This window comes from Perissodus microlepis, chromosome 7 (genome assembly GCF_051167445.1).
Source record: "Perissodus microlepis isolate ML-2025 ecotype Zambia chromosome 7, ASM5116744v1, whole genome shotgun sequence".
Lineage (NCBI taxonomy): Eukaryota > Metazoa > Chordata > Actinopteri > Cichliformes > Cichlidae > Perissodus > Perissodus microlepis.
Genome location: NC_140467.1, coordinates 28,235,756 through 28,254,248, shown reverse-complemented (window position 1 = coordinate 28,254,248; position 18,493 = coordinate 28,235,756). Strand labels below are relative to the sequence as shown.

At 40.4% G+C, this 18,493-nt stretch overlaps 2 protein-coding genes across 2 annotated transcripts; both read left to right on the top strand.

Moving 5' to 3' along the window:
- Positions 1-2,628: 2,628 nt before the first annotated feature.
- On the top strand, positions 2,629-11,838 carry LOC146383282 (uncharacterized). Its single transcript, XM_084936797.1, has 3 exons — positions 2,629-2,670; positions 3,099-3,166; positions 8,725-11,838. The coding sequence occupies exon 3, from the start codon at positions 8,943-8,945 to the stop codon at positions 10,296-10,298; it is 1,356 nt and encodes a 451-aa protein (XP_084792923.1). The 5' UTR covers positions 2,629-2,670; positions 3,099-3,166; positions 8,725-8,942; the 3' UTR covers positions 10,299-11,838.
- Positions 3,161-8,690, top strand: LOC146383283 (uncharacterized). Its single transcript, XM_084936808.1, has one exon. The coding sequence runs from the start codon at positions 5,703-5,705 to the stop codon at positions 6,882-6,884; it is 1,182 nt and encodes a 393-aa protein (XP_084792934.1). The 5' UTR covers positions 3,161-5,702; the 3' UTR covers positions 6,885-8,690.
- Positions 11,839-18,493: the final 6,655 nt, after the last annotated feature.

Below are 18,493 nucleotides of genomic sequence, written 5' to 3'. Positions count from 1 at the left end.
AGCTTCAAGAAGCTTTGCACTGGGGTGAACCAATTGGATGAAACGCTTCAGTGCTTCATGAAGCTTCATCTGCCCATCACTAATGGCCTGCCTCCTACCAACTATATAAAGAGTAACTGAAGGTAAAATGCAGCTAATATGTCCTGTTTTAAGCCAGGCACTTATACCTCCGCTCCGCTGCGTCTCAGCCACCATCGCTCTGGCAGTGGGGTATCTATACTTTTGTTCTTAAAATGTTACATCTCAACCAAGTACTGTATGCTTCTTATATTTTTAGTAGTAAATGGAGGAAAAACATTCTTTAGCTCCACCTGCTGGATATCTTTAGGATTATTGTTTCCAAATTTTAACCCAGTGAAATCTAAATGGTCATGGTGAGGACCAAAACCCCAACCCTAAGTTTTTGCAAAGTGAAAAAGGCTTTTTTGGAAGAAATGTGAACAATTTTTGATGCATGTGAGAATGTTTGTTTTATTTTCTTCGACTTCTTTCTCAGTTGTGGTTGAACCATGTCTGTGCAATGACTATTTCATTTAAACTTTAATATCAGTAAGTAAAACGGTCCCAGGCATAAAGAGCAATGAAAACTAAACATTGAACACATCCACCTTTGTGCTTCCGAGCTGACTGCAGCTGTAATTGATCCAGCATATCCCGAGGCTTCTTCTCAGTATGACCATCTGGGATAATCTAGGAGAAAAACTCTCAGACCCAAGCATCAGAAAGAGACTGCAGGTAGGAGTGAGCTTTTAAAACAGAACACATTGAACTCAATCAGCAGATTACTCTTCAACAAGCTCCCAGAGAAGAAAAGGCAAAAAACTATGGAAGCTTGTTTCTGCCACAGAAATCTTCAGTGCTGCCTTTATTACCTCCTTCAGCAATGGATATACTGGAACCATTTATTAAATTTATGAAAGGACAGGAGAAAAAGCCGTCGCATAATTTACAGCATCCAGACTTCAATGAAAACAATCAGCAAAACTGACAAGGTGGTGCATGGGGTGTGATGTCATACCATAAGTTGCTAAAATGTTTAGAAGTTCCAAAAACAACAATAAGAGCTGGACACAAAACTCAACTTTGAACCTCACACTGCTGGAAGAACATCTGATCAGCAGTTTATTTGCCATGGAACCGATTTACAAAGCAGGGCTAATTATTGTGATGCCAGTCGCAGGGTGAGCTACAGGATTAGCATTGATATACAAAGACCCAGAGAGTTCATTAATAACCAGCTTTCTGCCAAGAGCGGCTCAAAAACCAGGGACAGAGTGATGCAGGCCTGATAACCAAAATAATGAGCTCAGGTTTTTACACCCATGTTTCTCTCTGAAAACAATAAAGCAGTGATCAATATATTTCTGATTTAAGGGTTCATTTCTGATAGATGTCGCTGGTATTGTGTGAGGTCCTGAAGTATGAGGCACACCAAAATCATGTGTCCTGTGCTGCGTATCATTGGTAACTATCACCAGATCACCTTAATAATGCAGAAATCTTAAAAAAATTAGATTATTTAGCAAATTCTGTTACTTAACCATTTCTGCTTTAATAAAATTAGATTTCGTTAGTATCAAAATAATCCAGCATCATAATATAAAGGAAAATGTTAATAGATGAAATGAAATACTGAAAATGCTAATACATTTTTTCTAAAGAAAAAGAAATCATAATATTTTAAATTTGGCTGAGTGTTACTAAAACGAATGTTCGAGAAAATCCATGTCATGTGTCGCTGTGTGCAGGCAGGAGTAGTAGACCCAAAGTGCAGACTCACGGCAGGCAAAAGTGTACTTCAAACTCAGCTTTTGTTGCTGGATGGCAAAACGTAACAAAAATCCAAATAAACTTACAGACAGAACACACAGCATAAACGAGGGTAGATCACGACACGGACACAGAGAAACACAGGGCTTAAATACACAGAGGGAGCAATCAGGGAATGGGTAACAGGAGGGAAACACAGCTGGGGCAAATCAGGCCTAACGAGACAAAGGAAGCAAAACCAGACGCATTTACATGAGACACAGACTTTCAAAGTAAAACAGGAAACATAACACAGACTGAACTTACAGACACAGACTCACAGGTAGGCACTACAGAGGGAACAGAGACGTGGGACCAGGGCAGACACAGACACGGAGATATAGCCGACAGGGGAGACAGCAACTAAGGATTACACAGAGACATAAACCATAAGACAGAACTCTAACAAAGAAACCAAAGACTAGAAATGATAAATAATATAATAAACTCAAAAACCCTGGGTCAACGACACAGGCATCCTAACAGTCCACATTTCCTTATTTCTTTAGAGCTTGTGAAGCGATATGAACATACAAGGACAAGACTCAGCTATTTAAGTGTTTGATCTTTGCAGGCATTGACCTTAATGTTCACATAACTGGGATTATAGTAAATAATTGATAAGGCTGAGGTAACATTTCTAAACATACCCCACTGCCACCTACGGGTACTTTTTCAAAGACCTGTGAAAGTCTTCATTTTGAAAAGTAGGTACAGCAACTCCTGCCGTGACTTGCTGTGAGATCATGTGATCACACAGTATCTGTCTCTTCCTGTCAGTATAAAAGCTCTGAACACTCATGCCCCTCTGATCTCTTTGCCTCCTCAGCATCAGAGAGCTTCCTGAAACCAAGACAACAGGTAAGAAGCTAAGATTCAAACTCAGACTAAATGATTTCACAAAAACTGAACCAAATTATTCAATAAATAAATCTAACAGTGTGGAAAGCAGGAGAAAAGTTATCATCAAAAACTAAAATACCTTTGAATTACAGAAAACTTAAAGCAGGAAAGCAAAATATAAATGTGATTTATATTTCTATTTATAGATCTACAGATGTATTCATGAGTGAGCACAGTTCATTTTTGTACAATAAACTGTAGAAACCTAGATGAATGCAGAAAGAACAAATTCTCAGTCTCTCAGTATGACAGAATCTCTCTGTAATTCTGACACTGAGTGATTCGGCACTCAGATGATGTGAGAGCGTCACAGAGGGGAACAAACACAGGTTCTGTATTTAAGTGTCCTCGTCAATATCAAATAAACACTTGATTTTTTTCCCTAGAGACCAACGCCTGTTTAAGCATCGCTGTGTGAAGACTCCTTCAGCCACATAATCACCATGGCAACAGAGTGAGTGACCACAACACTTCATTAGCTGATCCCTGGTAGTTACTCGCCTGCTGTTGTTCATCTTTAATTGTGGTCAAACAGCTTGTAGATGAATTACTGCCACCTTTAGGTATCAGTAGAACATGACATCCTGTGAGGTAGTAAAACAATGACAATACAGACAAAAAAAATAGATTAAAAAAAACAATCAGCACCTGACCACATGCACATCTGCCACCACAGCTTTGAGTTTCCTGGACCAGTCAGGACTAGTAACTCTGTTAAAAGACAGATATTAAGCAAAATTCAAATGTGTGGCACACCCGAAGGTGGAGGGTTTGTCCACCTTCAGCAGATCATCACCTGCTGTTTAGAAATGTATTCAGCCAACAAAAACATGCAAACTCTCGTATAATTTATGCATGAAGACCAAGAAAAACAGTGCAGAGGTTGCTAATGTGAATCATTCAACATCGGCTCAGCTGCTTATTAGAGACAGACTGTTTTTGAGCTGTGTTTATGCAGCTCAAAAACATGAACAGAATCCGCCTGTACTTGGGCAAAGATTTGTGTCCACAAAATACAGTGAGTGTTCAGGAAAAATGTTAACATCCTGGACGAAGGATTATCATATGACACACTTATTTTACACAGTCGAAAAGCCTACACTATAAGCAACATCAGCAGGCAAACTTTTCCAGATGACCTGAAGGGCTGAGCTGGATCATAGTTTACAAGTCAAGAAACACTCTGAAGCTGATGTTGGAGACCATGCAGGGAGGTGCTCAGTGTTTGTGATTGTCACGCAAGTAAAGGTTCAGTTTACAAAAGAATAATGAAAGAATCCATCTGCAGCCTTCCTGGTGGGTAGTAGACACTCTGTACCAAGGAAAACAGTGTTATCTTTACAGACTGCATACACATTAAGATTGTGTTATTCTGAAGCTGTCCTCTCAGTGGGAGGTTTTTGTACTTTGGAAAGCGATTATGTTCACCCCCTCATACTGATAAGGGTATTCTAATACAGTAGTTTGCCCACAGCAGACCTTTCTGACCTTCACATGGCTGCAGACATTGTTCTAGACAGATGTCAGACTTTGCGGTCAGCACCAGAATTCAGTCATCATGTTACAAAGCAACGGTGTTGTTTTAATGCACACAGAAGCTTTAGTATGCACAAGTTAACCCAGCTAAAAGTGAGAAACCAAATCCTTCCTGTCACGGCTCAGAGTGGGTGAAACTCAGAGCTGACTTTGCCAGGTGACTTTTGGGTTTGTTTTTTTGTTTTTTAACTGACATATGAAGAGGCATGTTTGAGATGCATTTCAGTTTTTAAAAATATTTCATTGCAAAGGGTACCATGAATCAAAAACAAGTTTGCAAATAATAGTGCACGTGAAAAACCAGGTAAAGTGTTTCCAGCCTTTGTGAGTGCTCACCAAATCGTAAACCTCATCTCTGCATCTCTGCATATTTGCTGCTGTAAAATATTTCCAAATCATTTAAAGTGCTATTAACATTCATCCTACCAGGTGAGCTCTGTGCAGACCCCAGTGCTGTATTTTTAATCTCAGAGGTTTTGTTTTTTTATTGTTTCACTTTTTTTAACGTTAAAATCAGTTTGTTTGCAATGATTTGCCTTGTTGTGTCTGATAAGCTTTAGTTGAGTTTTTTGTTGCAAATTCTGTGCTTCTGTTGACTTTGTTTATTTATTATCTTCACCTTGTAATGGAGCAGTTTGCAGATGAAGCACATGCAATGAGAATCAGCACCTTTAAGTCTGAGGCCACAGGTCTCAGCCAGAATTGGCCAAAGTGCTCAAGTGGAGGAGTTTGAGTAATTTTACTGAAGTTAAGGGTCTTGTTCTTGAATTAGGAAATAGCAGAGCAGGAGGTTGACAGGTGCAATGAAGGGAGGCTCCGAAGTTGTCAATTTGCAGGTTGAGCTATATTTGGATCAACTATGGGCACAAGCACTGGGAAGTGGCTAAAACATTTAGATCAAGGATACTAGTGCCTGGGTTCTCCCTTAGAGATGGCGTGAGGTTCTCAGTCATTCAGGAGGGACTCGGAGTATGACCTGAGTCCGTTCTAAGGAGCCAGTTGAGGTGATATGGGTATCTGATATGGGTTCCTCCTGGGTGAAGTGTTACGGGCAAGTTCCACCAGAAGCAGAGGATAAACTCTGGGGGACGCCCAGGACATGCTGGAGAGATGACATTTCTCGGCTGGCCTGGGAACACCTGTGTTCTCCAGATAAGCCGAAGGAGGCGGATGGGGACAAGGTTGTCTGGGCTTCTCTGGTTAGGCTGCTGTTCCCATGACGCAGCTTCAGACAAGAGGTAGAAAATGTATTGATGGAAACTGTGTTTTATCATCTATTATATCACTTCTTTACTCCAAACATGCAGTGAGATCTACGCAGAATGATTAGTTTTAATAAGCATATAAGTTTGTATAAATTAAATAAATTTAATGAAAATGAAAAATTATGTACAAACACAAATGATGTAGACATATAATTTCATACTGAATAAATTGTTTGATTATTCTGCAAGATGAAGAAAAACTCATCGAACAGTGTGTGGATCAGTTCAGGACCTCCTGCTGTCTACAAGCTGAAACCGCAGAAAAAGAACTTTGGAACATTCACAACAGTCACTGTAGGTATAAAAAATCCAAACAAGACAAATAAAACCATCTTACTTGTGGGTGAAACAGGAGCAGGAAAATCTACTCTGATCAACGCTCTGTTTAACTACACCATGGGAGTAAAGTGGGAGGATAAAGTCTGGTTTGAGATCATAGAGAAGAGCAGTCAGACACAAAGTCAGACATCAGATGTGATCGTGTATGAGATCTTTGGTTTTGAAGATAAAACTCTGCCCTACTCTCTGACCATCATTAATACTCCTGGATATGGAAAAAATAAAGGGATTAAACATGATGAAATTGTCAGGCAAACATTATTGGACTTGTTCCGATCAGAGGATGGGGTTCATGAAGTTCATGCAGTGGGTCTGGTGGTGAAGGCGAGGGAGAATCGTCTTGCTGACCGACTCACGTACATCTTCAACTCAGTGCTGTCTTTATTCGGAAAAGATGTGGAGAGAAACACTGTTGTTCTCATCACACACTCAGGGATTGGAACACCTACAACTACACTTAAAGCTTTTGATGATGCAAATATTAAATGTGTCAGAAATAAGGAAAATGTCCCTGTTCACTTCCTGTTTAATAACCAACAGAACCTCCTGAGAAAAAATGAAAATGAGTTTTTTCTATTGCACGCATGGAAAGTAACAAATACAGAATTACGTCGATTAAGAGAGTTCCTGGAGAAAACTTCACCTCAACAACTGGAGACATTTATGTTGAATGAACGAATCAGACTAACAGCCTGCATCCAAAACCTGCACGAAAGAATTGAACTGACTGAACTGAAACAGTCAGAAATCCAACAGTTTCAACAAGCTCTGATGAATAAAAACCAGGAGAATAAGAAGTTCACTGTTGAAATTGATGAGGTCTACAAAGAGAAACGACTTATACGTGGTGGGTTTTATGAAGGAGCTGTCTGCTGTATGGTCTGTGAGGAGAACTGTCACTATCCTGGATGCACAATTGCTTGCAACCCTGAAACCTGTGAGGTTATGGAAGAGGGCCACTGCACTTCATGTACTCGTAGGTGTCCTACATCAAATCATGTGAAAGACAAGTGGAGGACACTGGACACTTAGCAGAAACTCTCTGTTGTGAGCCCTGAACACTGAGATTTAAAGCACAAACACCTACAGTTGATTGGCTGTGAGACGGTGGGCAAGAAAATAAGTAGACTAGAGTGAAAATGACTCAAAATGAGCTGAATTTGACACTAGGAAATAAGAGTGAAAGACCAGACCTGCAGCCTAAAGAGCAGGAATGTATGCAGCTGAGTAACTACAAATTAAGGCTGGGTATCGTCTCTGATTTCTAACATCGTTTCAATTCACAAGGTCCTGATTCGATTCGATCCCCGATTTCGATCCGACTCGATTTGAATTGGGGACATTTTGCCTCAGACAGTCAGAAATATTATAATTCTGATCACTTATCAGTACATATTCATATTTTTCATATCTACAAAAAGAAAGCTGATACTTGTGAGAATTCATCAGAGGTGTAAACATCACAGCAGATGCCTTTGTGTCAAAGTAACAATAAAACACAGAAAAACATGAAGGAGATTTTCCTGACCTGGCTTTTTATAGCAGATAACCTTAAAAATATTCTGCAGTAGAACAAAAATGAAAGAAAACCATGAATCAACATATCAACAGTAACTGATGCTGCTGAAGTGAAGCAGAGTAATGTTACAAATGTTTTTTTAGACACAGCTAAGAGTTTTGCAATTTGGCATCATTTTAAAAAGTCTAAATTTCTTCGGTATTGAACAGCAGAAATGAGACTTTCATTTTTCATTTTTGAAAAAAAAGCTGATGCGTAATAAGCGAGTGAATAATGCAGAAAACAGAGATTTGAGATGGGAAACTGTTTTAGTACACTGACAGAGAGAGAGAGAAAGAGCTGTGCAGGAAGTGTGATTTTATCATAGAAGCAAAACAGCAAAGATAAGAAGAAATTAATGACGATATTTATCAAATATGCAGCGTAGTTTCGATCTTCTTTTGCTGCTGGTTCAGTCAATTTTGGTTGGAGAGTGATGAGACCTGCAGCATCAGAATCTGTGAGATGTCAGCTTTCAGCCCCGACGGCATGTCTGCGTACATTCTGTCAGGTGAGAAAGCCGACATCTCACAGATTCTGATGGGTCGGGTCCACGCATTGTGTTTACGTCTTTGTGTGGAATTTGTTTACCTGCTCTCTCCAAAAGTTGATTCTGTTCATCTGGACGTAGAGTTTTGTGGGAGAAACGTTTCGTCAGTCATCCAAGTGACTTCTTCAGTCTCAGCTGACTGCAGGTTTCCCCAATCTTATAAACAGTACATTTGCATAATGACTATGCAAATGTACTGTAGCCGAGCATCTCAAGAGCCTACGTAAGGTTGAAGCTGCTCCATCTCTGGACCTGTGCCACTGTTTATTTTTTAAGCTAACTTCAGTCACACAGACTTGGAGAATGATTTCCCTAAATGAAATCAGTCGCAAAGAGTCTGCTTACCCAGAATCCTGCTTGTGATTGGTTTGGTTACTAGCAGATTACTGTGGTCATCCACAGGTTGTCTGGGAGATCCTGACTTTTCTATAATCACTCACCAACTGAGCAGCAAGACAACTTGCAAAAGTGTCATTCAAACCAGAAATAGAAAATGTTCACCTTCAAAGTAAAAGCTAGGTCTTTCATTTCAAAAGCAGCAACTTTTACTGTGAAGGCAACATTCTCCATTTCTGTTTTTTTGTAGCACTCAGCTATTATTAGTTGGGAAGTGTTTGGAGACCAGTTAGCACTTCTTGTGCTAACTGTGGATGACTGTGGCAGTCTGCTCATGGCCAAAGCAATCACAAGAAGATTTTTTTGGACTCCTGACATGTAAATAATCACTTTAAGCAAGTAATGAGTCTATTTTTTCTTCTATGCAGGATCAGTAACAGATTATCAGAGGATGAAAATGTTGATCTGATCTCTTCAGGATTTCCTGCTGTCTACCAGCTGAGACCAAAGAAAGAGACATTTGGAACTTTGACAAGAATGACTGTTGGTGAAAAAAAATGTGATAAAAACAAATAAAACCATCTTACTTGTGGGTGAATCAGGAACAGGAAAATCTACTTTGATCAATGCTCTGGTCAATTACACCATGGGAGTGAAGTGGGAGGATGAAGTCTGGTTTCAGATCGTAGAAAACATAATTACAAGTCAGACAGAAAGTCAGACTTCAGATGTGATCGTGTACGAGATCTTTGGTTTTGAAGATAAAACTCTGCCCTACTCTCTGACCATCATCGATACTCCTGGATACGGAGACACCAGAGGGATTAGATGTGATGAGATTGTCATTCAAAGATTATTTGACTTGTTCCGATCAGAGGATGGAGTTCATGAAGTTCATGCAGTGGGTCTGGTGATGAAGGCGAGTGAGAATCGACTGAGTAACCGACTGTCATACATCTTTGATTCAGTGATGTCTCTGTTTGGAAAAGACATGGAGAAAAGCATTGTAGCTCTCATCACACACTCAGATGGAAGACGTCCTAAAAATGCTTTTCAAGCTCTTGAAGCAGCAAAAATAAACTGTGCCAAAAATGAGAAGAACCAGCCTGTTTACTTCCTGTTTAATAGCTGCCAGCATGAAGACCGAACAGAGGATGGAGAATACATGAAAATTGCTGGTCAAATATCAGAGAAAGGAATGAGAGATTTCACAGATTTTCTGGACAAAACTTCACCTCAAAAACTTGGCAAAACTGTGGATGTTCCGAATGAACGGATCAGACTGACAGCCTGCATCCAAAACCTGCAAGAGAGAATCAAACTCACTGAACTAAAGCAGACAGAAATCAGACAGATTCAAGAAGCTCTGAAGAAACATAAAGAAGGGATGAAAAAACATCAGAATTTCACTGTTGAACTTGATGAAGTCTACAAAGATAAAAAACATATAAATGGTGGAATGTATTTAGTTTTTTATAGAGGAGCTGTCTGCTGTCCAATCTGCAAAGAGAACTGTCACTATCCTGGATGCACAATGGCCTGGTATGCTAAACACTGTGAGGTCATGAAAGATGGCTGCTGCACTGTTTGCACTGGGAAGTGTCTTGCATTAGATCATGTGAAAGAAAACTGGATCTATGTGACAAAGACAAGAAAAATTCAGAGGGCTATAGAAGATGTGAAACAGAAGTATGAAAAGCACAAGGCAGAAAGTCAAAACACACTGAGCTTGTTGCAAAATCTTGAACGTGAAATGAACCAACTGACAGCAGAGAAGTCACAGTTCCTGGATCAGTCCTACCAACATCTTGTCAGACTGGAGCAGATCGCTCTGAAAGCTGATTCAGCGTCCACTATTGTCCACCTGGACTTCCTGATTGAGAAGATGGATGAGGAAGGAAACACGGAGAAGGTCCAGAAACTAGAGGAGATGAGAAGCAGAGTGGATGAAGGAACCAAAGTAGCTCTGCAGTACACTTATAGTATGGTCAAAAAAAAGTGAAAAAAACAAAGATTCACTAAAGTTAAAAAAAACTTTTAATTTTTGATTTTGAGCTGTGGAGATACTTTAAACATCAAATCATTCGCTTTTTTGATTAATTTTTGTTTGATAAATATGGAAATTTGCACAAAAAAACCACACTGGGTTTTTTTTTTTAGGTCAAGCAAGATTTGTCAACTTAATAAATAAACAAATATAAATTTCTCTCCTTTCATCCCAGACTGCACCGTTATTAAGTTCCTCAGTCCTTTGCATCCATCCTTTACATTACTCCCATCTTGTGTCAGCAACCAGCTATCGATGCTGAAAGCACTTGTTTCATGCTCATAGGAAACTGTAGTCTCTGTTTTATGGGTTTGTCGATATCCAGGAGCTGGGTAAGCTGAGAGGTCCGCAGCTGTTTTCTGGTTGTTTGCACGTGCACTTTGTGGATAAAATGCTGATCTGTGCTTGTAAATCCTTGGTCTGTGTTCACTTCTCTGACATCAATTACTGTCTGCACCATGTGTGGAATAAACGAGATTCAGTGATTTTTCATCCCAACAGATGAATTTCCTCTAGTTAACCACATTTACTAACATGTGTGATGTAGAGTTTGAAAAAGTGTTTGATAACTTCTTTAATATTATTATATAATTAATTATATAATTAATAATATTATTATATATTATATAATATTTCATATTAGCCAGGAAGGTTATGATGATGATGGAGAGGGGAGCATGTCTTGTCTAATAATACAGGCAAGTTAAGCAGGTGCAGGCTCAGCAGCACTTGTCTAATATGACACCATGTGAGTGATGTATGGATGTTGTTGTTTGAAAAAAACTCCACCTTTAATTTTTATTCATATTTTAATCTTCCAATAGCTAATGACAGTTAACCGTATCACATAATGCTCAAGCCTTTTAATTCAGCAGATTGTTTTTTCTTATGTTATTAATGCATTTTAATATTCTTAAAAATAAGCATAGCCTAGCTTTATGTAAAAGTCACTGCATGCAATATTTTAAAATTGTGTTCAACTAATAATACACGATTAATTGATGTACAGTAACAGTAGAAATATCATTGCATGATGAGAGAGATGGGGACTAGAAATCCAACTTCAGTGTTTGTGAAGAGTCCAGTCCTGAAATCTGATCTTCTTTCATCTGATTGATACCTTGGATTCTTCATGTGTGTTCATGCTCTGAATGACTGCTTGAAATATTTCTGATGACTCAGGCTGAGTGGAAACATTTGGATCCTTTCGTGTTAGATTTGATTTGTTCAAATTCTCTCTATTCTATTGTTCCACATAAAATCATCTCCTGCTTGATGCACTTTTCTGTCAATCCTCAATAAAATCTCTGCTCCATTCAGTAAGTCTGCTCATAGTGTCTTCACTGGATCATCAGTTGTTTCTCTATAGGTTCTTAAAAGCCAGGTCCACAAATACTTACACAATAGCACAGTAGCACACCTTTTGTAATTTGGCCTCTTTATAGCGACAAATTGTTCAAGTTAAACAACACTTTTTAATTCAAGAGGACGAACAATGATTTTGCATTAACTGTTTATGATGTTTACTTCTGTTAATCTTGTACAGATTTTGTTTTGTGCTATGGTTATTAAATTTAAATAAACAGTTCTTGTTGTATTCATACATTTCTTTTAGATAAAGTTATTAGGGACCGAGAACTGAGAGTGCGAAGGCCCTATTGTATCTGCTTCATTTATTATTATTATTATTATTATTATATGGCAAACTCTCCTGCATACAACACAGTCAGCCTTCACTTTACTACAAAAATATTTACTTTAGATGTCCTGGGGCTGAAATTGCTCTGACAGCATTGTCCCATATTTATTGGTTTTGTTGAAAAGGCATAATAACGGTGTGGGAGCATGTGAGGTTGTAGGAGGGAGGAACTATCTCATGAAAGTTAATGTGCGGTGAGCTCCAGTCCTGCTTCACATACAGTGAAATAAGCAGCAGCTGTCAAACGTCCTGCAATGGCCTGAATGCAAACAGTAAAAAGTGTCGGTAAGAGCTCTGAGTTTGAAAAGAGGTTAGTAGTAATTAAAACTGATCATTATATCTGGATGAAGCTTTCGAGATGAAACCTTTTGTTTTCAGTGCTGTTCAAAGGATTTGAAACTGTGACTCAGCAGCTTGCAGCACTGCTGTGTCAGTCTCACGTTTAACAGCAAGAAAAAACTGAATCACAATTAAACTTTACACTGGGTATTTGTGCTTTGACAGGTGTAAATCCTGTACCAACCAACTGATGCAGACTGTTTACGGAGCTCTCAAACCACTTCCCTTTCTTTACTTCCTGCATGCGTGCGGTTTGATGTGAAAAAAAACTCAAATCTTATGAAAGTCTTGTAACAATGTTCTCTGCTTAAACTGGCTCTGTTCACAGTTTGAAAACAGAGGATCTCTTAGATTTTCAGAACCCTTACCAAACAAAAGTGTGGTAGCAGAGTGTGCTGTCTACTTTACTCATTTTTGAACAATGACTGGCACAAATTCTTCTATAGATATTCTCTGGCTACACAGACCACAGGTTAAATATTCAGATTATCTGATCAGTTCCCAGACTAGTTCCACAGATTAGGTGCAGGCTGATACGGTACAGGAACCTAGCAGCTGGTGGAGTCCCGATGTTGCATGATGCTCGCTGGAGAAGAGCCAGAACTTTTACATGTTTTATATGAATCACAGAGACTGGGTACATTATTTTAATACACACAACCTACATATAATATATAACATCAGTTCAGTTCTCTATACATAATACTTACAGTATAATTCTTTTCTGTAAAATATAAACACATGGATATTGTCTGCAATTCTTATATTAGTAACACAGACTTGTGTGTTTTATGTATTTATGTGTGTTTACAGTTTGTAAGCAGTTCACAAAGATCACTCTGATACCAAGAATTCGTTTGTGCCACCACAAACAAATACACCACCAGCCTCCTTCAATCGGCTACAGCTCAAAAGAGTGGAAAAAACTGCAAGACTGCAGAAACCACAAGCTCCTGGTTACTGAGTCTGCAATGAGCGCTTAAGTGACAGTGTGCACAATAAACAGGAAATATATATATTGAATAGCTAATGACAGTATCACATAATATACAGACCCTTTCCAAAAAATTTGAATATCATGGAAAAGTTGATTTATTTCCATAATTCCTTTCAAAACATTAAACTTTCATAGATTATAGATTCAGGGCCCACAACTTAAATGATTTCAAGCACTTAGTTGTTTATTTGTACATAATTTGGGCTTCCAGCTCATAAAACCCATGAAAACAGGATTTCAAAAAAATAGAATACTATGAAGACATCAGCCCAAATTTTGCAGGGCATGAATGATTTAAACTGAGTGTCACACATAATTCATCTCCTACACAAAGAACCTGCACAGGTTTTTCCAGGTGTCATTAAATTGCTTCACTTTGATCCAATTGTTTCAGTTAGGTTCAATATGGGGAAGACTGTAGACTTGACTGACCAGAAGAGCATCATTGATACCCTCCATAGGATGGGTAAGCCACAAAAGTTCATAGCTAAGGAGGCTGGCTGTTCACAAAGTTGAGTCCTTTGCGATGTTGGCTCAGGCTCAGAAGTGGTTTTGAAGCTTTGACTCCTGCCTCATTCCACTCTTTCTGGATCTCTACCAGATTCTTGAATCTTCTGTCTGATAATCCGCTGAAGGCCACGGTCATCTCTTCTGCTGGTGCATCTGCTCCTGCCACATTTTGCCCTTCCATTAGACTTTCCATTGATATGCTTGGACGCAGCACTCTGTGAACAGCCAGCCTCCTTAGCTATGAACTTTTGTGGCTTACCCATCCTATGGAGGGTATCAATGATGCTCTTCTGGTCAGTCAAGTCTACAGTCTTCCCCATATTGAACCTAACTGAAACAATTGGATCTGCCAGACTACACATTTGTGCATGCATAGATCTTCTAAAAAAAACAGGGCAGTGATTAGAAGATTTGCTGCAGGGACACTCTCCATTCTACGCTCTCATTATATCCATACAAAATCAACAATGCATGGCAACATTAAAACCTAGTAAAAGAAATACAAGAAATGCATATAGTATGTATTGTTGTAACCTTAATAATACTGACTTTTTTTAAGGAAAGTCAATTCCTAATTCCATGGGAAATAATGGATGGACTGTGTCACTGATGTTATTTAACTGAAGTGTTTTTTAGGTAATTTCTATGTTTAGATTTTGTTTTGCTATTCAAAGATATGTATGTCTGTGTATTCAGAGCTTGCCATAAAGAAAGTGATAAAGATTAGTGTGTGAAGTGGACTCTCCATTCTATTAGCCCGGTTACAGACTCAGCACCCGAGTGCCTTTATTGTGATCTCAGGTGACTTCAACCATGTATCACTGGACAATACACTACCAACATTCAGACAATATGTGGACTGTCCCACCAGGGGAGAGAAAATTTTAGACCTACTGTATGCTAATGTCAAGGATGCATACAGCTCTTCCTCCCTCCCCCCACTTGGTAGGTCAGATCATAACCTGATTCACCTCACCCCACGCTATGTGCCAATTGTGAGGAGGGAACCTGTGACCACCAGGACTGTTAGGAGGTGGTCAGAGGAGGCCTTAGCGGAACTACAGGGCTGTTTCGAGGTGACCAACTGGGAAACACTGTGAGCCTCATGCCGAGGACATCAATGGGCTTACTGAGTGTATCACAGACTACATAACTTTCTGCACCGACTCCAATGTTCCAGCTCAGACTGTTCAGGGAGGTGAGAATAGAGCTAACGAGTTGAATCTGTTTTTCAATAGATTCGACACCACAGTGTCTGCTCACACCCCCACAACCTCACCTGTGGTCAGCCTGGAATCCAGAGCCACACCACTGTGCCAGCCTCTCTCTTCACATGGCGCTGTTGCCTCCTGTGAGATTCCTGACACCCCTCCCCCACCCATCACCTTCATGAGGAGACTTCACTCAGGCAAGTCTGCTGGACCAGACGGAGTGAGTCCCCGCGTCCTCAAGGCCTGTGCCCCCCAGCTGTGTGGAGTCTTTCATAAACTGTTTATGCTGAGTCTGAGTCTGCAGAAGGTCCCAGTGATGTGGAAGACATCATGCCTCGTCCCTATTCCTTTTTTTTTTTTTTTTTGTGTCCCGTTTGGATCTTTAGCCATCAGAATTGTTGTCTTCAGGCCAAGAAAGATGCCAAGCGGATTTATTTTACCAAGTGGATCATCATGGCCTTGCCATATTGGTCCATTTGATTTACCTTTATTATAATTATGTATTTATTTTATTTTCGGGTTGCTACAAACGAGACAGACATGACTGGGGGATAGGACAGGGAGAAAGAATGAAAGAAAGAGAGGGAGAAAAAGAAAACCAGAGGGGAGAAGAGACGGTGAGAAAGGGGGGAAGAAAGAAAGAAAAACAAACAAAACACCTGGATCACCTGTATGGAGAAAAAAAAAACAGAAGAGAAAGCAAACAAAAAAAAGAGCAACATAATAAATACAGCACCATCACAATAAACTAGCTAGCAGTAGATAACAGTAGATACTAAATAATAAACGATATTGTGCAGCACGCAAGATAGACGGCGCACAATGTGCTTTGAGGCAGCAGCCAAGAAAGGTGTAGTCCGCGTCTGTGAACACCCGTGTGTACACCTGTGTGCACACCTGTGTGGATCAGCATGCTTGTATTCCAAAGGTTTCTCCATGTAACGATCTGCTAGGGAGTGTGGGGAGCCATAGCCCCGTCCCCCAGGGCATGAAGGAGGTATGGAGGAGATCCAGGCCCCAGATATCCAGAGGCCCCAGAGTACAAGGACCCGAGGAGGACCACCAAAAGGGGGGGGAACCGTGCCACCCTCCTGGGAAGAGCTGAGTAGAGCCCCAAACGAGAGGTCACCCAGCAGCTACGGAGCAGAGGCCAGAGGGGGTTGCAGTGGCGTGCCCGCGGGCTCTGCCGGCAGCCAGCTGTGCCAGAGAGGACCGAGCTTCAGGCCCAGAGGCCAGAGGCCTGAGGGCACCCACCCTCGTCCCTATTCCAAAGACACCACGTCCCAGTGGCCCCCAGGATTACAGGCCCGTGGCACTGACCTCCCACATCATGAAGACCCTGGAAAGGCTCATCCTGGACCAGCTGCGACCCATTGTCAGACCACATCTGGATCCCCTTCAATTTGCTTATCAGCCTCGTCTCGGAACAGAGGACGCCATCATCTACCTGCTCAATCGTGTCTACACCCATCTGGACCAGCTGGCGAGCACTGTGAGGGTCATGTTTTTTGACTTTTCCAGTGCATTCAACACCATCAGACCGACCCTCCTGGGTGATAAGTTAGCAGCGATGCAGGTGGATGCTTCTCTGGTGTCCTTGATTGTTGATTACCTGACAGGAAGACCACAATATGTACGTCTCCCTCAGTGTGTGTCTGACAAGGTAATCAGCAACATAGGGGCACCTCAGGGGACTGTCCTCTCCCCCTTCCTCTTCACCCTCTACACCACAGACTTCAGCCACTGCACAGAGACCTGCCATCTTCAGAAGTTTTCTGATGACTCTGCGGTGGTTGGATGCATCAGCAGGGATGATGAGACAGAGTACCGGGCTGTGGTTGACTCCTTTGTCACGTGGTGTGAGCAGAATCATCTGCAGCTCAACGTGGCAAAGACCAAGGAATTGATCGTGGACTTCAGGAAGACCAGGAAACACTTGACCCCTGTTTCAATTCAGGGGGTCAGTGTTGACATTGTGGAGGACTATAAATACCTTGGAGTACACATTGACAATAAACTGGACTGGGCTAAAAACACCACTGCACTTTACAGGAAGGGCCAGTTTTTTCTCTATTTTTTGAGGCGACTGAGGTCCTTCAACATCTGCCAGAAAATGCTCAGGATTTTCTATGAGTCTGTTGTGGCCAGTGGGATCCTCTATGCTGTTGCATGCTGGGGGAGCAGGCTGAGGGTCGCAGATGCCAACAGACTTGATAAACTGATCCATAAGGCCAGTAATGTTGTGGGGATGGAGCTGGACTCCCTCAAGGTGGTGTTGGAGAGGCGGATGTTGTCCAAGATAAAGACAATGTTGGGTGACACCTCCCACCCACTCCATGACATGCTGGTCAGTCACAGGAGCTCGTTCAGTGAGAGACTGAGATTACCGAAAAGCACCACTGAACGACACAGGAAATCTTTCCTGCCTGTGGCCATCTCCCTGTACAACGCATCCACTTAACACACTGGTTACTGCAACAGCTACACCCTTCTTGCACATGTTCTTTTTCAGCTATTTATTAATAAGTGACTTTTATGTATATATATGCCTGTATATACTGTGCTATTCTTAGTTAGTGTATTGTCTGTCTTAATGTTTGTTTATAATGGAGCACTGTAACGAAAAATAATTTCCCCTAGGGATCAATAAAGTATTCTGATTCTGATAGATATGATATGATATGAAACAAACCACTGCAGTGCAGTATCTGTAATACATACAGCGTGCTCTAATCATTCTAATAGGATATTATGGTCGACAGTATCGAACGCTGCACTAAGGTCTAGCAGGACAAGCACAGAGATGAGTCCACTGTCAGAGGCCACAAGAAGATCATTTGTAACCTTCACTAAAGCTGTTTCTGTGCTGTGATGAGCTCTGAAACCTGACTGAAACTCTTCAAATAAGCCATTCCTCTGCAGATGATCAGTTAGCTGTTTGACAACTACTCTTTCAAGGATTTTTGAGATGAAAGGAAGGTTGGAGATTGGCCTATAATTACCTAAGACTGCTGGGTCTAGAGATGTTTTTTTTAAGCAAGGGGTTTAACTACAGCCAGCTTGAAGGTCTGTGGTACATAGCTGATTATTAGAGATAAGTTGACCATATTTAAGACCAAATCTATCTAAATAATGTGAGTAGAATAGGATGTGCTTAGGTTTACTTAGCTAATGGGGTGTAACTGTAAATTAGAAGAACAGGAAATATTTCATAAGTGTGTTCTGTTAGGATGACTTTGTCAACTCCTGTTTAGAGGACAATAGTGGACTTTTGTTATGTTTTATATATATATATATATATATATATATATATATATATATATATATATATATATATATATATATATATATATATATATATATATATATATATATATATATATATATATATATA

Excerpts from the sequence above, each read along its gene's own strand:
- LOC146383283 (XM_084936808.1), top strand. The coding sequence starts at position 5,703 with ATGAAGAAAAACTCATCGAACAGTGTGTGGATCAGTTCAGGACCTCCT.
- LOC146383282 (XM_084936797.1), top strand. The coding sequence starts at position 8,943 with ATGGGAGTGAAGTGGGAGGATGAAGTCTGGTTTCAGATCGTAGAAAAC.